Source organism: Pongo abelii, chromosome 7, assembly GCF_028885655.2.
Source record: "Pongo abelii isolate AG06213 chromosome 7, NHGRI_mPonAbe1-v2.0_pri, whole genome shotgun sequence".
NCBI classification, from domain to species: domain Eukaryota; kingdom Metazoa; phylum Chordata; class Mammalia; order Primates; family Hominidae; genus Pongo; species Pongo abelii.
This window is the reverse complement of record NC_071992.2, coordinates 43,337,281-43,359,338: the sequence shown is the minus strand read 5'-3', so window position 1 is coordinate 43,359,338 and position 22,058 is coordinate 43,337,281. Positions and strand designations below refer to the sequence as shown.

Sequence of the window (22,058 nt, the reverse complement as noted above, 5' to 3'; positions counted from 1 at the left end):
AGAACCCGCGCCACCCTACGCCCGCCCGCCGCTGTGTCCCGGTGTTGGGGACTGACGGTCCGAGGTTGCTCGCATGCTGTGCACGTGATTCCTAAGCACGTCTGGTCTGTCCCAGGTATCGCTCAGCGCTCCTCGCGACCCAGGTGCACGGCGAGGCTGGCCCGGGAGCGGCGGCTCTGCGCCTCGGCCTCGCAGGGGCTCGCTGTAGTCCCCGGAGCCGCTCTTCCTGGGATCCAGCTTCGCCTTTCCCATACCTGAAACAAAGCCTTGCGCTTTAAATAACAGGGGAGCTTCCCTCTCCTCTAGGAGGACTCCGAGTCCCTATCGAAGTTTTTAACCTCTGAGACGGGAGGAAAAAACAAAAACCCAAAGCGTAGAAAGTTCAGAAAGGCCGAGAGAATGCTTGGAGCGGCTTTTGTTTATTTTCATAGGTTCGACAAAGATTTAAAAAATAAAACCAAGCCCTTTCCTTCACTGGTCATTCAGTCAAGTAGCCTTGGGATTGCTGCAGAACTGGCTGAGAAAGTTTAGGAACCGTGGGGACTTCTGTTTCTCCACCCCTTCCAGGTACCAGCTCTGCTCTCGGAAGGCTGGGGGTGGAAAGTCTTTTCTCCCTCCCTCTAGCGTACCCCCTGCTTTTCTCATTTACACAAATCCTCAGCTCATTAGAAAGATAAAAATGTAATTAGCTCATTGTTCATCTCCTCCCGGGGAGAGCGGCTCTGCAAATTGGAGACTTTCCTAACAGCCTGAGGGACCGGCCCGAGGTTCCTCTCAAAACCCCCTTATGTTTAAAGAGCAATTCTTGAGGGGGAAGAAAAAAAAATCCTGGGAAGTCAAATAAAATGAAATAAATATAAATATAAAATATACACATCACAGACCTGACTTCTATAGAAGTAAATTCAACCCAGAATTCTCTAGAAGCGAAGTTGAGGCTCTGAGGTGTGGAGAGGGTCAGGGATGGGGGAACTGTACCCCAGCTGCGCTTAGCACAGACGCAGGCTTCCTGAGGGCTTTTTGAGGAGGGCCTTTAGGGTGGGGGAGAAAGACTGCCTACACTTAGCTCACCTTAAAGTGCCTTTAACCTCTGTTATTGATGCTAAAAGAGGGGCGTGCAGTCAACTGGCTCCTCTGAGTGAGGATTCGGGCAGGTTGGGGAAAGGAATACCCAAATTTTAGATGCTTTTGCTTATTCTAGGGAGGGTGGAGATGGGTCCACAGTGACTGACGTTGGATGGCTGGATGGGAACGGCACCGATTGCCCGCAGTGGCTAGGTCTGGGCACCGCTGCTCTTAGGGTCAACTCTGGTGGTGGGAGTGGAGTGAGTGTAGCGGATGCATCTGCACTTTGCGAGCGAGAACTGAGCAGTTTACCTGGAGCAAACAAAGCGCCTTGTGTTCTGTTGGCCTGCACCCATCCCCTGCAGCCTGCGGGAATTTCCTTCTCCCCTTCCTCAGCCAGCGGGGATTAGCCCGGCCGTGCCCTGAGAGGCTGTGCCCAGCCCTGACCTGGAGTCCATTCCCAATGGCCACCGATGGTCTCTTTCTGGGACCGTCTGCAGACATGAGTGGACACCTTAGGGGGATCGGCTGCGGAAAAGGTGCTGCAGTCCACAGGGAACATGGGGGGATTGGACGGGTTGCCTGCAGAAGAGAGGAAAGAATCCCTCACCCCAGCCCCCAAAAGGCTGTGATGGGATGGGGAAACCCCATAATCGCTGTCTTCCGGACACCTTTTGCCCCTTGGCTGCAGTTCCACTGGTCGGCGCCCTTCTCAGCCTGGCTTGGAACCGTCCTCACTCTCCTCCACTCCTCCCAGCAGCGCTCAGGTAGTCACCCTCCCAAGACAGGTCTTTGAGGAACAAAGAGAAAAGTGGGGAGAGGGCCGGTCAGGAGTGGGACTTGGGACTGGTTTTCCCCTCAGTGGTTTTGGTGGGGGGCTCTGCCCTGAGATGGCACACCACCCTCGCCAGGATTGCAATCCCTGGTGTAAGGAAGCCCCACGTGATTTCCTGCGAGGTCCCTGTGGGAGGGAGGGTGGGGCGTGTGTGTGTAGGTGTGTAGAGGGCAGGTCAAGACAAACCAGACTACTGATCCTCATAACCTTGTGGCTTGTGGCTGTGGGGTAGTAACTGGCACTTTCCAATGAGAATAAGTATGCATGCACTACTCTTTTATTCGTTTATTCTTTATGCTTTTATTCTTTAAAATTAAAATGCATTTTCAAAGCAGTGTCATATCTTTGCATACTGGTTTCTGTTCACACACTTGGGCATATTCAGTTTTGGGGTATTGGCCAGATGTCCGTGGTCATATGTTATTAAGGAGAAACCTGATAATGAGAAATGACTTGACATTTTTCCCCTGCAAAGGCTGATACCCAAGCCATAGAAGCTCCTGTTAAGGAAGAGGCAATTGCTCTTTTTCTAGGGAAGTCATTTCTAAATTTGGCACTTCCATTAGAACTGTGAACTCCCAGGCTGATGCATTGTTGTTTCCCTCTCTGCCTGGTTTTACTGGTTGAAGTTGTATGAGCCCAGCACATTGGGTTTGATTTTGTTGTTGCTTGGGCATGTTGTGCATTTAATCAGCGTGGTAGAGGCCACAGAGCCCTCCGTTCCCCAGAAAACCTTCCTTAGGGCTCCCTTTTGGTCCCCCCAGGTACTGGCCAGGGAAGATTGTGGGGTTGTGTGTGAGAGAGGGAACGAGAGAAGAGAGAGAGAGAGACTGATAAAGCACTTGTGTGTGTGTGGATTGATATATTACAAAAATCACTTAATCCTGATTCAGCTGTTGGGCTGTCTCCTCCACACACCCTTAAATATTAATAAACACAAAACCTTTGCTTTTTTTGTTCATTTGCTTTAAACATTATTTTAAATACACCTGAAAACAGCGATTTAGTTCAACCTCTCAGAAGGATGACTGGATGGATTTCTCCTGCAGAGGCAGCCTGTAGAGCCCCAAGATGCACCAATGAGGCGCAGGTTAATACCGCATCACACATTTCTCTTTCTCTCTCTGGATCAGGCTGCTCCAGAGTCAGCCGTTAGAAAAGCTGAGATAGGGGAAAGCCGTGGTAAAAACACACAGCCCACTCCAACGAGCTCCTGCCATTCTGAGAGGCACTGAAGTCCAAACGTAATTGACGGGACTGAGGAAAATGTCCCTGAGAAGTGCAGAGCCCTCCTTAGCCGATTGGTTCAGGCGAACTTCAAGTGTCCAGAGGAGATGCAGTGAGTGTGTGGAGCGGGCAGAGATGTGCCCTTTATGTTTGCATCACCCTGACTTCACTATTTGGTCAAGATTGTATTCACAGAACGTTGCAATGTGTGTTTGTGTAACTCCCACTTTTCCTTTTTCAAAATAACCTAGACAAGGAAAACCCAAAAGCACAGTTCACTCTCCTTGTGCAAGTAACCTGGTCCTTTCCATATTGTCACACTTCCTTTTCCCCACGTGGAAGCAAAAACCATTATGCAAAATTTGTGGTAAGTTGTCTCCTTTGTGAGAATTACCACCTCTAGAACCCAGTCTCAAGTTCTGGGTGCAAAGCAAATTTCCAGCATCTGGGCTAAGGACAGTCATGCCATTGTCTGCTGGGAGCGTGGTTCCTAACTGCACTGAGAATCTGGAAGGTGTTTGCTCCTGGGTGCAGAGTAAAGGTGGGAGAGGAATGTGTCAATAAAAACTAAGGATGGGGTCTCTGTTGGGCCCTGCAGGGACCCTGCTTGGAAGTGGGGAGTGGTCTGTGGGCCACTTGTGTCCTGAGGGCAGCCTTGATCTGGGGGTGCTCTGCAGGTCCCCTCTTCTCTTCCACTTAGGGAGCCTTTTCCTGTTTCAATGTCTGAGCCATAGGGAGTGCTGATGGGGAGGGAGAGGCTGCCACGGAAGCCGTGGTGGAGGAGGACGAAGAGCAGTGGGCTCCAAGCACGCCAAGCCCCACCTGCTCTCCCCGAGTGCAGGGTCAGGGGTGACTTTCCTGTGCTCTTCAGCTCCAGCCTGGCTTGGCCTCCTGTGCTGTGCCCGGGGGTGGGGTGCCCCTAGAATGTGCTCATGATGTTTTCCTAGACAGTCGATAAGCTCCAGGCTGCTTGATAGGTGAAGGTGATGACAATGATGATAAGCCACTTCAGCCCTTGGAGGAAAGCGCCGTCCCGCTCTCCCTCTGTCCTGGGAAGTGGGGGTCCTTTACCTCCACTGGATCTTCTGACTTCAGCAGTATATTGGCTTGGAGGAGACTTCTGCCCTGGCCTCAGACATCTCCTCCCAGGCAGTGGAGCTGCCTCCCAGCGTTATGCACGTCTGCCCCGACACACCTCCTCTTCAAAGCACTTCACAGTTGCCCAGGAAAGAGCCTCTGAAGGGCCCCTTCCTATCCAGCCCTGTCCTCCCATTTGGCAGCGCCTGTTAGTGCCCCACCCCGCCCGCCTGCCCTGGCCTCCTGCTGCGGTGGCCCTTTTGGAGAGGAGGTGTTCAGGGGCCGAGGGCTGGAGTTTGTGAGTCTGGCTGAGTTTGTTTCTCTCTTGGCTCCTGGAGACCTGGTCAGAGGGATCAGCAGGCTGGCTGGGAGTGTGGAAATGGGAAGGGGGTAGGAATCGGAGGATGGTACTGAAAGGAGAAGGGAGAATGGGAAACAAACACAAGGAAGAGATCTCTGTGGGTTTGTAAGCCAGCTTTTCCCGGCACTCACAGTGCCCCGCAAGTCATCATTCACGTGACCTGCCCCCACCCAGCCTCAGGTCATGCTGACTTAAATAACTGTGTCACATTTAGCAGCTCTGGGCCAAAATGTTTCAAGAAACCTGCGCCTGCTCTGGTTGTAGACCCTGGGCTCAAGGCTTCTTGTTTTCAATTCTCAGGTCCCCTTCAGAAGTTCCAGAAGACCTTTAGCCACTTTCAGCCTGGACCCAGGGCCAATCTTTTCCCCAGGGGCTGCTCCCTTCCTGCTCTGTAACTTACAGTTCCGTTTCTCCCTACTTCCTTTCCCAGGCACAACGGTGTGTCCTCCCTGTGACAACGAGTTGAAATCTGAGGCCATCATTGAACATCTCTGTGCCAGCGAGTTTGGTAAGAAAGCGTTTCTAGCTGCCTCTGGAAGGTTTGGAACCTCCTGGTCTGTGTCCCTGCTGGACGGAGGCCCTGCTGGTGTATCTCGTTGCAGCTTTCCACATTCTCTACCTCATTCCTCTCCGAATGGCTGCTTTTCTCAGGCAGATGGGAGACTAGACAGGGTCCAGAACCGGCCAGTTTTTATGAAGGCCATACTTTGCCCTCCTTTGTGTGGGATTGCTGGACAGATTTTTGGGGATCTTCTCTAGGCATACAGGGAGGCTGATTTGGGGACAGGTCGAGAGGAGCAGGGAAGGACAGCAGCTCCTTCTCAGAAGCTGCAGGAGGTACAAGTTGCCACCTGCTCCCCTGTCTGGTTGGGCCCGGTTTTTTCCGGACTGGCTCTTTTTTTTTTTTTTTTTTTAACATCTACCCCTAGGTGTCAGCATGACTCTGTCCAGAATTTAAATGGCTGCCCTCCGGGTGCCTTCCCAGGGAGGGGAGATTTCAATGCTTAGGGGATTCAGAGTGGGGGTCCTCATCAGGTTCTGTGAGGCAAAGAAAATGGACATCCCCACAGTAGTGTGGTTTTTCTCTCTTCTTCCCAAGTCACTCTCCATCGAAAGAGAATTCTGAACCAGCACTCGCAGCTCCAGGAGAAGGAGGAGCTGGTTGGGGGCCAGGGGGAGGTGGGGGAGATGCCAGGGGCCTTGGGGCCTTTCAGGGATGGTCTGTTATAGTCTGACCTGCAGAAGACCCGAATTCACCACACCCTGAGAGTCTCTCCTCTGAAAAAAGTAAATGTAAACGGCACCCCTTTGGAGGGCCAGCTCCCTCTCTCGCCTCTATCTGACATGGATGCAGAGAAGTGGCTCCGGCCAAGCCACACTTTCAGAAGGATCAGCGTGATGCAGAACAATGTGTTTCTCATAATTCCTGCCTTGTGTCCCTGAGATCGGATTTCTTACAGAATTCTTATCTGGAAAAGCGTAAAGATAGGTGATGTGAGTCCATTTGGAGGCATCCCAGTCCATGTTTTCATTAATCGAACATAGTAAAGTACACAGAAGGGTCTTGTTCCTGCAAAGAGCCCTGTCTAAGTAAGCTGCACACACGTGGGAGGACACATGCAAGTCAGAGGGAATCATGCCTCAGGACAGGGTCATTCTCAGGGTATTGCAATTGTGGATGAAGATGGAAGCTGGATGTAGATGGCCACCAGAGCTAAACTGGAGAGCGCGTATCCTATTTCCATGCATGGGGAAGATTGATGTGTTCTCTGTGATGCAGCAGTGTGAGTTACTTGTCTGTTTCTGCATTAACTCAAATTCATCAGTGAGGATTCCCTGTATACCTAGTGCTTTCTGAGTTCTATAGATACAGATTGAGGGTGGAACTCTTCCTCTAAATAAGTGTAATACATGAGTATTATTTTTTAAAAAAGACAGAAGTTGGAGGATTCAGACCCTTTGCCACATAGGCTGAAGAGGCAAGCCTTGGGAAAGAATTTGAATCTGGCAAGGTTGACCTTAAGGTGTAGGGCAGGGGTCTAGAGGGCACTCAGGTAACTCATCTGGGACGGACATCTTCTTCCCACGGCAGCAGGGACCTGCCAAATCAGCCAACGTTCTGTACACAGAAGAGGACGGAGGATCTCATGTTGATAACCAATCAGGGTTTGTGGAATCTGAGTGATTAGCTGTTTGGGATTGGATTCCTTTAGCCCTGACAATATTTTCTTCTTGGGTTCACAGAACTTTTGGGTTCCTCCTGGACCTCAGAGGTCATCTTATCCAGTCCTCTTATTTGATAAAGAAGGAATTTGACTTTCCCAACTGGAGTCCTTTTACACTCTGCCACCTGCCCTCCTCACTTAAGAGTGGATGCACAGCCGCTGGGCTCCACCACGGAGGCGCTGACCTCCTTAGTGTGTGTATGGTGTATGGCAGGCTTCTTTGAGCTGGTTGTAGGAGAAATCTTTTTTTTTTTTTGTCTGTAATGTTCTCATAAAACAATATATAGGGATTTTTTTTTTCTCTCTCTCTGCAGGGGCTGAGCTTAGCTCTGCCCTTCTTAGCACCTCAGAGAATGCAGCCTTGTCGAGAAACGTGTTTCCTAGCTCAGCTCACTTCAAGTAAGTGAGGCAGTCAGCCACACTGATGGGATTCAGTTAGGAAACAAAGAAATTGAACAATGCAAGCTGACACACAGCAGAGAAGAAAGGGAATGCTTGACTCCCTCCTCCAGGGATCAAACTTTGCATTAAGTGGCCCTGACATCCCCAGTGGGAAGACATCAGGTTGCTGGAAGACATCAGGTTGCTGGAAGGCTCTCTGTGAGCTCCGGGAACAAGGGGTGCATTTCCCTGGGTAAGCAGCACCCTCGTCCCCCTGCCACTGCATCTGTGGTCTCTGGCAGCCTCTGTGGAGCTGGGCATGTCTGACCCCTGACCTTCTCGGCATGCAGTGCGCTTTAACCCCTTGGCAGATCTGCTTAGTCACTCGTGTCTCCAGCCCTGCACTGTACCCCCTCAGTTTCAGGGCACATTTTTTCCCCAACGGGAAAAAAACATGAGCAGAAAAGCTTGTGTGCTGATGCTCAGGAATGCAGCTGATCAGCCTGGATCAAGCACCAGATGTGGGAGCCAAGACTTAGACGGGGCAAAGTCACCGCATTGAACATGGCGACCAGCCTGCCTGCTGGCTTCCATCAGCTTGCAGGGCTCTGCTTTTTGTTCTCTCTCCGCTTTTCCTGCTCTGTGACAACAGGGTGCCACTCTCGCCTCTTAAATAGCCCAATATAGTATTTGCGAGCCGCCACACTAATCATCTTGCTGTTAACAGCTCAGCACCCACGGCCGTCTTCCCTTTGGGTTGGTTTATCCCAGGGATATGAGGATCTGATTTATTTATAATTGTGGTGAGGTTAATTCCTGCCTCTGGCCACTTTCTCTAGCTTCTTCTGCAGTATCTGTAAACACCCGTAAGCTTTCTTGGGGGAAATTTGCATGGTGATATACTTCTGCTAGGAGAGTTCAGAGCTTCCACTTGTACTGCCTTCAGTGTTTTGAGCTTGAGAGTTCAGGTGGCAATTTCTTCAGCCCAGTATTTTCTCCCTATGGAAAAGGATTTCTTTGCCCCTGGAAACTTTCCTTGCCTTCTGGAAGGATTCTTTTTTCCATTTATATATTTCCTCATAAAGAGAAAAGCTGTACTATGCAACACTAAGGTTAGTCAAATAGGAAGGAAAAGAACATCAGCTTTCACAGTTAGCATTAGGGAGTATTTCCTAGTAGAAATATTTTCAGTTTCCCACACTTCCGTACCTCCACTAATCTGTTCTCACTCTGCCTCCAACTTCTTTCAAGGTGTCTTGGCTGTGCTGCTGTTTGGGGAACAGTGTTTTACTCTGACGGGCAGTTTGAGTTCTTGCAGAAAGTAGGCTCAGCTTTTCCAAACTAAACCTTGGGTTTCCTCCTAAAGATGAAGCAAGCTGGCTGCTAGCACAGTCACTGCAGCACCTGCAGGCTGCCTGAGAGCAGGCTCTGTATCTGATGCCATGTTTTACCTGGTGGGAGATGCCTGTTAATTGTGAGACACACTGTTCAGTTTGCACTACTGACAAAACAAAAACCAAAAAACAAAAAAACCATACTTCTTGCAGAAATGTGCAGAAAATCTGTGTCTTAGAATGAACAAAGTAAGGCCTATTTGCACTCAAATAGTTCCTGGCACAGTGTCTTATACATGGTAGGCATAAAATGAAAGTTTGTCAGCTGAGTGTATGAATGACAGGGGCTGCGGGATGTGGATGTTGGAATTTATTTATTTATTTATTTATTTTTGAGACTGAGTTTTGCTCTACCCGGGCTGGAGCACAGTGGCATGATCTCAGCTCACTGCAATCTCCGCCCCCCCGGGCTCAAGCGATTCTTCTGCCTCAGCCTCCCAAGTGGCTGGGACTACAGGTGCCCACCACCACACTTGGCTAATTTTTGTATTTTTAGTAGAGATGGGGTTTCACCATGTCTTGGTGAACTGGTCTTGAACTCCTGACCTCAAGTGGTCCCCCTACCTTGGCCTCCCAAGATGGGGATTGCAGGCATGATGGACTTCTTTGTTTTATAAAAGAGAAGGCTCTTTTCAAGGTGGATGTCGGCAACTTGTGTATTAAGTTCAAGGAAAACTACATGCCCTGTTTTGGGTGACTGAGCATATACACGTATACATGTTTAAAAGAAGCCCCAACATCCAGAATCTCATTCAGTCAAAGTAAAGTTAGACATGGAAGGAATTGTTACCCTGGGGGTGGAATTGATAGGTGGAAAACAACTGGGTTTTATTGTTACTGAAGATACATATCCTATCCACAGATCTGTACAAAATGGAGCTAATTGTTAGGATGTTTTATGTGCGTAAAAACCTGAGATTGGCCCATTGCTTAGTGCACTAGAGGTGTGAGTCCCAGTTGAGAGCCTGTGTCTCTTTCTGAGCAGCCTTCTTGTGCATGGGAGGTGGGGGGTGGGGGGGTAGGCAGTGAAGAGATGGAGGCCGAGCCAGTGTTTGTCCTTTTGCATCTGGCTTATGTGTTATGCATCATGTCCTCATCTTTGGATATGACTATAAACTCTCATAAGAAGGGGAGTGGAGAGAAGGATTTGTCCTCAAGTTCACCTTTATTTTCTGAAGCTTTTCTGGATGTGGGTAGAGAAAGAGGGACAAGGGACGAGTGGGTTGAGGGGGCTGTTCACAGCTCATGTGAACTGCCCATTTCTTTGGGTGCTGCGTTGCTCACCTGTACCACTTAAAATTTTTTTAATGGATACAAAATAGTTGCACATATTTATGGGGTATGTTTGATATTTTGATAAAAGCATCCAATGTGTAATGATCAAACCTGGGTAATTGGGGCTGGGCATGCTGTCTCACATCTGTAATCTCAATGCTTTGGGAGGGTGAGGCAGGAGGATTGCTTGAGGTCAGGAGTTTGAGACCAGCCTCAAGACCCCAGGCAACATAGTGAAACCCCATCCCCATTAAAAATTAAATATTAACTGGGCATGGTGGCATGCACCTGTAGTCCCAGCTACTTGGGAGGCAGCGGTGGGAGGATTGCTTGAACCCAGGAATTTGAGGCTACAGTGAGCCATGATCACACACACCACTGTACTCTAGCCTGGGCAACAGAGCAAGACTCTGTCTCAAAAAAAAAAAAAAATTGAGTAATTGGGATATCTACCACCTGAAACACTGATCTTTGTGTTGGAAATGTTCCAAATCTACTCTTCTAGTTAATTTGAAATATACAATAAATTATTGTTAACTATAATTGCCTAGCTGTGCTACTGAAGACTATATCTTATTCTTTAAAAATACGGAAGACTTCACGAACTCACGTGTTATTCTTGCACGGTGGCCATGTGAATCTTCTCTATATTGTTCCAGTTTTGCCATGTGTGCTACTGAAGCAAGCCCCTGTACCACTTTGCCATTGTAAAGCCGTGTTGAGTTGGATAGGACCTCAAAGATCAGCCAGTCTGTGCCCTCACGTTACTGACTGAAGGAAATAAGACAAAAAAATAAAGGAGTTAGGCATTCAGTGACCCAAGAGCACTCTACCTGGATCCCTGTTACTGCCCACCAGCACTTCCCTGGCATCCAGGCCAGATTGCACACCCTTGTTCCTTCCCATCCTCTCACACCCATCATGCAGGAAGGTAGTTGAGGAGCTTCCTGGGCAGGGGCATCAGGTGCTCCTTTACCCTTAGGGTTTGTAGAATTTAAATGCACTGATGTCTGTGCCCAGCACACAGAAGGAGCTCAGCAATCATTGGCTCCCTTCTTGGTGGGAAAGCTGGCAGTGTAGCAGAATGGAAAGAACACAGGCTCTGGGCCAGACAGACTTGGATTAAATCCCTACCCTATAAGCTAAGCGACCACCAGAAAGTCTCTTAACCTCCCTGAGCCTGGCTCCTCATCAGCAAACTATGGATGAGAATTCTTACATGACTGTGTTGGGAGAATTGGATATAATCAAGTGTGGACAGTTCCTGGAATATGGTGGCTGTTCAATCTGTAATAATTATTGTGTCTTCTTATTGGAAAAAATTGTTTTAGGATGAAATTTAGCTTAGGAAGGAAAATTCTAGCACTAATGAAATCAGCTTGTTGGGGGGAAAGTTTTTTAGGAAGAAGAATGGAATATGCTAGTTAATTATCTGGTTAACGGAGGATTAAACTGAAGAAGTCTTTTAAAAAACCCATTTGGAAGACCTTTAAAAGCTTTAGGCTGCTGGGCATGGTGGCTCACACCTGTAATCCCAGCACTTTGGGAGGCCGAGGTGGGTGGATCACCTGAGGTAAAAAGTTCAAGACCAGCCTGGGCCAAAATGGTGAAACCCCATCTCTACTAAAAATACAAAAATTAGCCGGGCATGGTGGCAGGCGCCTGTAATCCCAGCTACTTCAGAGGCTGAGGCAGGAGAATCGCTTGAACCTAGAGGCCAAGGTTGCAGTGAGCTGAGATTGCGCTGCTGCACTCCAGCCTGGGCGATAGAGCGAAACTCCATCTCAAAAACAAAACAAAACCCACAAAGAGAACTGCTTTATGCAGCTTCAAGGTGCTGTAATTCACAATAACAATAACAAACAACTCCCCCTCGGAAAGCCAAACCCTAACTAGAAGTTAGGAGATCTGGGTTTTAGTGAGATGACATCCTTATGGCAATGTAAACCTGGAAGCCTCCAGACAGTGATGAAGGCTGAATGCGGGAGCTGTGACTGCCTGGTGTTCCAGGGTAGGACCACTGAAGTTTTCATTTGTGTGTTTTTTAGAAACACTCTACCTAACGTATTCTCCTTCTAATTTAGCAGGGCCTATGTTTGAGGGACTTCAGAGCCCCTTTGTGCTGTTTTACTTCACTTTGTCCTCCGTTTTTCTCCAGCGATATCTCTGGGACACTTTTCCCTTCCCCTACCCCAACCCCAACACCTGCCTTGTGACATTCACTTTCTTTAACCAAAAAATAGGCTATGCATTATAATGCGAATGAGCGTTTAAATATTGGTAAGTTTCATCCAGTTTTGCAGAAATGTGCTGGAAGCCCCAATCTGTTTTTTTTTTTTTTTCTGGAAGAACAAATGGCCAAAGAAATGTCAGACCATTGCCCTGCCCCGACCTTAGGGCAGCCAATTAAACATGCCTTCGCTTTGGAAGGCTTCTCAAAGGCCTATAGATTGTGCTTGAAATCTTTGTTTAGTCTTTCAGGAACACTGTCACACGGATGATTTATCAAAGAAAGTTGTTTATCTGGCAGTAAAATAAACTCTGGGCCTGTTCAGACTAAGATTTCCCGTGAATTTTTACCAAGGTAAACACTACTAACTGGCAGGTTGCAAACTCCATGTGAAAGCCAGACACATACAATACATATTTGAACTACAGCTTTGTTGTGTATGGGGTCTGGCCTGCCGCTAGTGTTTGTCACTCCCACTGTACCCAGAGGACCTGGCACTGCAGTCTGTCTGGCTGGGTGACCAAGAAGAGGGACTTGCCCCGTCGTCAGTGTGTGCAGGAGCCACCCCTGTAGCGTGAGCCTCCCTGGGTTTGAGTGCCTCTTACTGCTGGCACCTGGGGACTTCCTAATTCAGAGGGGGCAGACTCAGGATGGTTGCCCTCTGCATCCCACAAACAGTTGGTGATGAGTTATGAGGAAAGTGAACCAGAAGCAGCCAGCTTAGGTTTCTTTGAAAATAGACATTTGTTGAACCACATTGGCAGGGGGCTGGACATATTGACTGATTTGGGAGCTGGGGCCAGGGCATGGTGGTAGGGGGTAAAGTCATCTTCTAGATTCTGCTGAGTGTTAATGACACTGGCAAAAAAAAAATGCTGTAGATACTCCCCCAGCGTCTCTGGCTTTGCTAGTGGGTGGCTGTGAGAGACCCATTTGGGAATTAGGTAAGTTGAGTTCTGTGAGTGCCGCAGCGCATATTTAAGTGAGAGGGTGGATGGACACATGAATGGTAATGATGGGGACGAGATGAAATAAAGCCTTCCAGGTCTTTCCAGGGAAGGTACTGTAGTGAATTTTTTTTTTTTTTTTTTTTTTTGAGACAGCTTCTTGCTCTTGTCGCTGAGGCTGGTGTGCAGTGGTGTGATCTCAGCTCATTGCAACCTCTGCCTACTGGGTTCAAGCAATTTTTCTGCCTCAGCCTCCCGAATACCTGGGATTACAGGCGCCCACCACCACGCTCGGCTAATTTTTTTTCTTTTTTTTTTGAGACGGAGTCTCTCTCTGTTGTCCAGGCTGGAATGCAGTTGCGTGATCTCGGCTCACTGCAACCTCCGCCTCCTGGGTTCAAGCAATTCTCCTGCCTCAGCCTCTTGAGTAGCTGGGGTTACAGGCGCGCACCACTGTGCCTGGCTAATTTTTGTATTTTTAGTAGAGATGGGGTTTCACCATGTTGGCCAGGCTGGTCTCGAACTCCTGACCTCGTGATCTGCCCTCCTTGGCCTCCCAAAGTGCTGGGATTCCAAGCGTGAGCCACTGCACCGGCCTGTAGTGATTGTCGATAGTGGTTTTTTCAGGGAGACTGCTGGATTATAAACTGCTTGTTCTTGCAGTCCCAGCCAGCTCTGGATGCTGGAGTTTCCATGTCACACTAGCCTTGGGGTTCTTCCTGCAGGGCTGAGTTTAAAGATGATTGTGGGTAGCTCCCATAACTTATGCTGCACACTGGGTCCTTCTCATCCCAGCTTCTCAAAGGTGCAGGAGCAGGAACTGGGGACTCCTGAGAGAAGGTGACATTTGTGTCTGTGTGGGCTTTTGGGGTTGGGATCTCGGTGCATGTGCAGAGCTTCCATATACATGTTTGAGTCTTGAATGTAAAAGGTGTTGGTCTGTTAGGTTTGGGGGTCTGTGAGCATGAGAGCTGAGGCTATTTGACAGCTCTTAGGGATTGATGTGCAGGTAATAGATGCTTACTGGCTTGCAGATATTTGGAGGCATAAAAGAGGTATTTTCTGTAGGGCAGGAATTAAGGGAAATCATTTACAAATTCTGAAAGGATGTCTGTGAGTTGTAAAGAGATGCCAAAATAGTACTTTGGCAGTGGGGAGAAAACGAGAAACCAGCTTCCCTAAATGATGTTCTTTCTCATTCAGGCAGGATTACGAGGGGGATTTTCTCTCTCTTGTTTTCTCTAGCCCTTCCATCAGCTTTCTCCGCAGGACATTTCCTTTTGGGACTACCTCAGATGTGTTCTCTTCTCTTTGTGAGCTCTTTGAAAATTATTCCACACCAGTGTCTTCCGCAACGGATGCATTCAGCTTTTGGGAATGGCTTATGGCTGAAGGAAATCCCCAACTGTATGTTGGTGGCACCAGAGCTAGAAACAAGCCTGGATAAGCACTTTAAACCCTGAGAGCAGCTGGTGCCTAGACAGCGCATTCCCTCCTGCGGTACTCCATAGGGCGGCTGTGCCAGCCCGCTGTGCTCACCTCTCAGGCTCATAGACAGCCTGGGCGCCTTCCACTTTTCCTTTGGTCTCAGCCCCATATGGAGGACCCTGTTCCTGCCCTCGACACATTTAAGAATCTGGTGGCCAAGTATGGTGGCTCATGCCTGTAATCCCAGTACTTTGGGAGGCTGAGGCAGGAAGATTGCTTGAGCCCAGGAGTTCAAGACCCTGTCTCTAAAAAAAAAAAAAAAAAGCCAGATGTGGTGGCACATTGTGGTCCCAGCTACTTGGTGGGATGTACGTTTGAGCCCGTGAGGTCGAGGCTGCAGTGAGCTGTGTTCAGGCCACTGCACTCCAGCCTGGGTCTGAGACAAGGCGAGACCTTGTCTCAAAACAGAAACAAAAACAAAAACAAAACCCCCCACAAAACCCCCAAGAATCTGGTGGGCGAGACAGGCTTTTGCCATGCTTTTTTGTCTCTGCTCTTTGGTAACTTCAGATGCCTTTGTGCGTAGTTCTAGCGTTCAGGACTGAAGGAGGGAGGGGTCTTCAGTGGGGCCTGGAGAAATTCAGGGAAGTTTCCCGGAGAAGACGAGGATCTAACTGTCAGGCTGAAGATTAATGGAGAAAGTAGAGGAGGGCATTCCTGGTGTCAGGAGATGAGGACAGGGAAAGGGAGTAAAGACTCAAAACAAGTAGTAATTCTTCAATTGACGAAACCTAAACTGGTTAATAAATACAGAGGAGAATGTTGGTTTGTCATTTGTCAGTTATAACAACTCGCTTCGCATTCTATGTTCTGCTTAGCCCTGGCCCACAGCGTGGGGACTCAAAGTCTGGATCAAGGTATGGGAGGGGGAGCTGCTCCTTCCAATTTGCAGCTGTCTGTGTACCCAGCTCAAAGGGTGACGAGGTCCCAGCAAGGCTGTACCTGTTCTTGTGGTGCAGCAGTTGGAATGAACGGCTCATGTGTTTCAGCGGTCCCTCATGTGGTTGTGGCCATGGGCCTGAGTCAGATATGACACCCAGGGAGTGCACAGCTGCGAGGGGAAGGAGTTCAGTCAGGTAAGTACTTATTGTCAGCCCTGGGCAAGGAAGGTGCTGAGAAGTGCACAGGCAAGACTTGAGTCTTGAGAGCAGCCTCTCACCTCCACGTAACCCGCAGCCGCTGCTTCCACTCACAGGATGCAGGGCTGGCTAGAAGGAGTCTCGACCTTTGTTCTGAGATGTAGAGGCACTAAGAGCTGAGATGTCTGCACAGTGCCAAATGCCAGCCGGCACCCAGCCTCTCTGGTTACAGGGTCTTTACTCTTAACACACATTCATTTAAAAACAGGCTCATGATGTGTGTTTGTGCATGTGTTTTCTTTTGAAAATCTAACCACCTGCAGAAGGCGTGCACTCTTGCAGAGATAATTCAACAATCGTTGGGCTTTTACTGAGCCCTGCTTAGTCTATACCACATCTGTTGACTAGAATCAACATCCAAAGAGATTTTAGCTGTGTAAACAGAAGTGTTGATATCATTTCTTCCCAGGGCCTGGGAAGAGGGAAGTCTCCATAATTGTATTAGTTTGTTCTCATACGGCTATAAAAATACTACACAAGACTGGATACTTTATAAAGAAAAGGTCCACATGGCTGGGGAGACCTCAGGAAACTTACAGTCATGGCATAAGGGGAAGCAGGCACGTCTTATATGGCAGCAGGTGAGATTTTGTGAAGGAAGTGAAGGGGGAAGATCCCCTTATAAAACCATCAGCTCTTGTGAGAACTCACTCACTATCGTGAGAACAGCATGGGGGAAACTGCCCCTATGATCCAGTCACCTCCTACCAGGTCTCTCCCTCAACACCTGGGGATTACAGTTCAAGGAGAGATTTGGGTGGGGACACAAAGCCTAACCATATCAATAATCAAAGCCAAAAAGGGCTGCTATGAGGTCTTCCCTGCAAAGAATTCTGCAGCCATCTCCTCCCTCCAAGTGCTCTGAACCCGAGTTAAGCCCTGGGTAAGGAAGGTGAAAACTCTGTTGGCCATAGATAGCTCTTACCTGCACACGTGAGTCCAGGAGCGGAAGTTTTTAGTGGTGTAATTCTGCCTGGGGTGTGTTGTTTTTGAAGTTGTGTTATCAGTGAGAAGCCCTGCAGTGAGCCTCGGGCTGGCCAGATAGGAGCTGGTGAGTTTTGGAAGAGAGGGTGAGGGCGTCTGTACTGGGGGGCCCCTGGCCACACTAGGGTACCTCGCTGTCCCCACTCCTGGGGCCTGTTTGAGGCAGAAGCTTTGGGTTTGTCACAGGCTTCTCCAAGGTGCCTCTGTCCATGCTCCAGCCCTGGATCACGGTGCCTTTGTGCTGCTCCTCATGGTGTTTCCTGCCTCGGGGAGGATACGCCTGGATTAACCTAATTTCATGTTAGTGTCAGAGACCCAGTCAAGGCTGACTACGTGGTGTGTGTGCTGGGCTCCGTGCTGGTGAGTGTCCAGAAAATGGTCATGGGGTGTGATTGGGAAGTGGTTCTGCTCTACCAGGCCTTACCATCTAGAGGAGGTCAGGGGATGCAGAGATGCCCGTGATAGAGAAGAGCTGGGAGCCACGGGAGCATACAGAAGGGAGCTGGTCTCCAAGGAAATGGTCAAGGGGAGCTGCAGAGATGAGAGAACCTGTGCTGTCCTCCATGGAGCTGGTAGGCATTTGTCAGGCAGTAAAGGTGGGCCTAGGAAGATAATCCCAGTGGAGATCAGACCAGGAGCTGTGACGCTGCATTGGGGAGTGGCAAATCTCCTTGTGGTTAGCTAGCTTATCAGGGTGTGGTGGTGAGTATCTAGAAATGATGACAAAACAGGCAAAAGCCAGCTTGTGCGGCAACCTGACTGCTTTCTTACAGAATGGAGATTTGGCCTTGTTGGTAACACAGAGACACTGAGAACCTATTTTAAAACATGACTGTCTTATATCTTTAAAAAAGACCTCAAAAAAGGCCGGGCACGGTGACTCACGCCTGTAATCCCAGCAGTTTGGGAGGCTGAGGTGGGCGGATCATGAGGTCCAGAGATCAAGACCATCCTGGCTAACATGGTGAAACCCCGTCTCCACTAAAAATACAAAAAAAATAGTGGGGCCTGGTGGCGGGCACCTGTAGTCCCAGCTACTCAGGAGGCTGAGGCAGGAGAATGGTGTGAACCTGGGAGGTGGAGCTTGCAGTGAGCCGAGTTCGCGCCACTGCACTCCAGCCTGGGTGACAGAACAAAACTCCATCTCAAAAAAAAAAAAAAAAAAAAGGACGAGGAGGAGGAGAACAGGAAGACCTCATTAATCAAATAATGAAGTCCTAATGGCAGAACTGCAGACATCAGTGGTGAGACGTTTTGGACAGGGAGTCTCTGAGTGAGTGTGGGAGGGAGCGAGGAGCCCTGGAGCTGCGTCCCTTATGAGAGGGCTCAGGGTAGTGCCTGTTGGGTCTGGGCCTGCTCAGGGCCACCCACTTGAAGGAGCCCTCGGGAGGTGGCTGATGAGGTCAGCACAGCTGTCCTGGCTGTCAGGGAAGGGGCCATCTGCTGCGGTCAGTGCCCCAGGGACACCTGTGTTCTGCGTGTGCAGAGTGGGAGCCAGAGCCTGTAATCACCTCATACCTGGATCACTGCAGAGCTGGCCATTACCAAGAGCAGTTGTCATTAGGACCCATCATAAATGGTCCTGACTTTTCTCTCCAGACCTTGTTATTGATCAGGGGCAGCAGGAGCAGTGCCTCCGGAGCCAGCCCCAAAGCATTGCACTGGGAATGGCGTTTGTGAGGGCCTGCAGGGCTGGGTTAGCCCAGGTGTCTGGAGCTTCCCTGAAAGAGGGAGGCAGGAGAGGCTGCAGTGACAATAAGGGACAAGGGGAGGTGCATGTGTGGTTTGTGTGTTTATGCCTCTGTGCACGTGGGGTTATATCTGCGAGATATGGGTGTCTGTCGATGCCTATGTGTAGTTGGGGGACACAAGGGACCACCTGCTGTGCACACATGTGTGTTTGTGTCTGTGTTTGCCTGTGTATGGGTCAGTCTGTGAGGTGTGGGTGTAGACAGATATGGGTAGTGTGTGGTGTGATGAGCTGTGTACATGTGTCCTCCTGTGCATCTGTCTGTGTGTGCATAGCACATCTGCCTGGTGAGCCTGGCTGTGCTGGGCAGCTGCCTTTTCCAGCTGGCCTGGCCTTCCCAGGGACTTGGTCTCCACTGGTGAGGCCCGAGGGTCACTTCCTCCCCCAGCACTTGAGAGAAACACTGTCTAGAGCATGCTGCTAATCCACTATCCTCCAGAAGAGCTTCTGAGAAGCCCAGGAGGGATTTCTCTGCATTGATGCCATTATACAAACTGAGTGCCATCTTTGTAAGTTTGGGGAACACTCCTATGGTCTTGGTATTTTGTTTATTACTGTGACTGCCAAATAGACCTCTTTTGTTTAGGTTTCAGTGTTTGCAGCAAGTCCATTTAGAACTGCTGGTTCTCTGGGCAGGAGTCACTTCCTTAGAGGATTCCAGTGGTTAGCAGGGATTGGCATAAAGGCGGTGCTGTAATCCCTAGGATTTAAAGAGTGCATTGGAAAGCACACGTGTAGCCTTAGGAGTTGTACAGGCGTGAGCCCAGCGTCTGGTTCTACCACCTACTGTGTCAGCGCCCGCAAGTCACTGAAGCCCTCGGCGGCTCAGTTTACCCACCTGTTAAAAAAAAACAAAGACTTTTGCGTTAGAAGATAAAATATGGAGTAAGAAAAAAATAACACAGATTCTGGAGTCCTGGCATCTAATTTCTGCACTGCTACTGAACTGTTTGTGACTTTGGCCAGTCAGTTCAACTCTCTGAGCTTGTTTCCTTAAGCGAGTTGAAGGGGTCACCATAGGTGATCTGTGAGTCTCCTCCAGCTCTGCAGTTAGGTGGTTTTGGTCTGTGGCAAAAACTCTGTGACTTGCTCTCTAGGGGTGATATCTTGGTTGGCACCTCCTGCTCCCCAGGCAAGGCCCCTGGGAACCCTGGCCTTCACCTTGGGTGCATGGGGAAGAGAAGCCTCTATGTGCCTGAGAGGGTGGAGCAGATGAAAACTGAGTTGGACGCATTCATTGAAGGGTTGAGTTGGGGGTGCATTGGAGGGCGTAGGACCACTGCAAAGGGCAGTGCATTGCATAAACTGTGGATCAGTGGTCTCTGACCAGGGTTGGGCACTGCTGGACATCGTGGCCCCAGTGCCATCTTCCTGGGCTGGTCCCCGCATTTGCAGCCCCTCTCCTGAACGTGTCTCTGAGCTGCTGCTTCTTCCCTTCTGTTCTCAGAAACCCAGAGATGGATGGCATAGGAGCCCCTTCCACTGCATAGGGTAGGAGAGAGCCTGCTATGGGGAAGCAGTTTGGAAGCAGTTACTTTCTAAAACTCAGAACTGAGTTTTCATTCCTGCCCCACAATTTACTAGTCCCATGGCTTTGGCCAAGGGCAGTGCTTGGAACCACAGTTTTCTCGTTTGCTGAATGATGGCCATCATGCATCCCCCACAGAGCTGGTGTGTAGACATGAGAGTGTATGGAAGAGTCCTGGAGACTACAAAGTGCAGTGTAGTTTTTTTTTTTTTTTTGGACAGGGTGTCTGTTGCCCAGGCTGGACTGCGGTGGCACCATCACGGCTTAGTGCAGCCTCGAAGTCCTGGGCTCAGGCGATCCTTCTGCCTCAGTCTCCCAAGTACAGAGACTACAGGTGCATATCATCACACCTAGCTAATTTTTATTTTTATTTTTATTTTATTTTATTTTTTGGAGATGGAGTCTCACTCTGTCATTCAGGCTGGAGTGCAATGGCACGATTTTGGCTCACTGCAACCTCTGCCTCCCGGGTTCAAGTGATTCTCTGCCTCAGCTCCTGAGTAGCTGGGATTACAGGCACGTCCCACCACACCTGGCTAATTTTTTTATTTTTAGTAGAGACAGGGTTTCGCCATGTTGGCCAGGCTGGTCTTGAATTCCTGACCTCAGGTGATCCACCTGCCTCGGCCTCCCAAAGTGCTGAGATTACAGGCGTGAGCCACTGTGCCTGGCCAAATTTTTAATTTTTTTTTTTTATAGAAACGGGGTCTTCCTATGTGGCCCAGGCTGGTCTTGAACTCCTGGCCTCAAGTTATCCTCCTGCCTATAGGCATGAGCTGCCATGTCCAGCACACAAAGTGCAATTCTCCTCTAACTTGTCATTCACCCCGTGGCAGCCAGTCCCAGCTGCTGTCTCACAGCTCCATGTGGCATCCCTGGAAGGGCTTCCTGTTTAAATGAAGGCAGTCAGCATCCCTTGTGGTCCGTCCCTTCCCTCAAAGCATTTGTGGCACATGCTGCACTGTCCTTAAACCGTAACAGGTGAATGCATTTTATGGATATACCAGATTGAAGTCAGGATAGTAATGGTGATGTATTTCTCAGAGGAGCTTAAAAAGAACTTCAGAGGTTATTATAATACACACCGATCTATCCCCTCACCTTCTCTGTGGACTCACAGGGAGAGCAAATATTAGCTGAAGACCCTGAGACGGAAAGCATCAAATCAGAAAGGATGCTTGAAAAATCCAGGCTTGAGATGTAGAGCCAGGCTCACCCCCAAAGAGGGAACAGAGCCCACAGCAGGCCCTGGTGCAGGTGGGATGGATGCATCGGGGCCAGCAGCCTGCAGTGGCACATGACCTGGTGCTCTTACCCACTCTCCATGATGTTCCTCTGAGTCGATGCCAGCATTTAGAATGAGCGCTCAGCATCGCTTTGGCCATGGCGGCCGATGGCAGGGATTTTGTGTAAGAGGAGCTGTGAGATGAGAGAAAACAAGCTGGCATGCCTGTCATTCCTAGGCATTTCCCACTTTCCCCAGGCCTGGCCATTCTCTTCCCTATATTACCCCTTGAAATGGACAAGCCTGTGTGTTTCAGGATGTCCACCTTTTAGGACTGCAGGTGTCAGGAAGAAAACAGATGTGAGGGCCAAGGCTGTGCAGTCCAGCAAAGGGAAGACTCCTGTGTGGCACCGGAGAAACTGGGCTTGAGGAAATGAAATCTTGTTCAGCAGAGGGGCAGGCTGCCTTGTTCCGTGGTAGGGTCCCACTGTAGACGTTATTCAGAGACCTGGCGGCCTCTTAGCTGTGATACCTGGAGGCCTGCACTGGGCAGGAAGCCAGAGGCATGACCCACAGGACTCTTTTTCAGCCCTTCAGATGCCACGCTTGCGGCACTCACTATGTGCTTTCTGGCTAGTGGCTTCTCCCCAGAAGTTGGCTGTGTTGGTGGGTGAACCTTCCTTCTGGTGGAGATGTAAGATGATCTTTCTGAGGAAGGTGGAGGAGCCAGCTAGGGCGCCCATCTCTTTAGGTCGCCAACAGTGTATGAATCCCACCCTTGAAATGAGTTCCTAGCTGCCCCCAAACTCATGTGTGGACCCCCTCTTCAATGAAGAAAGGGATGACGCCAGGGTGTGTAAAGACAGAATCCTGGAGTCGTTCCATGTTGCGTGTCTTGGAGAGGAAGGCCAGATGGCCTGGAGCATT

At 49.5% G+C, this 22,058-nt stretch overlaps 1 protein-coding gene and 1 non-coding gene across 2 annotated transcripts in view; one reads left to right on the top strand and one right to left on the bottom strand.

Annotated features, from left to right (window-relative positions):
- The window catches only part of SFRP1 (secreted frizzled related protein 1), a 47,564-nt gene that overhangs the window by 970 nt on the left and 24,536 nt on the right, over positions 1-22,058 (top strand). Inside the window, exon 2 of the mRNA XM_024251077.3 lies at positions 4,996-5,073. Within this exon, the coding sequence (XP_024106845.1) occupies positions 4,996-5,073 (78 nt within the window). The remainder of the gene's footprint in view (positions 1-4,995; positions 5,074-22,058) is intronic.
- LOC112134763 (U6 spliceosomal RNA) lies at positions 10,423-10,525 on the bottom strand. Its single transcript, XR_002916120.1, has one exon. It is a non-coding gene; the product is annotated as a U6 spliceosomal RNA (small nuclear RNA).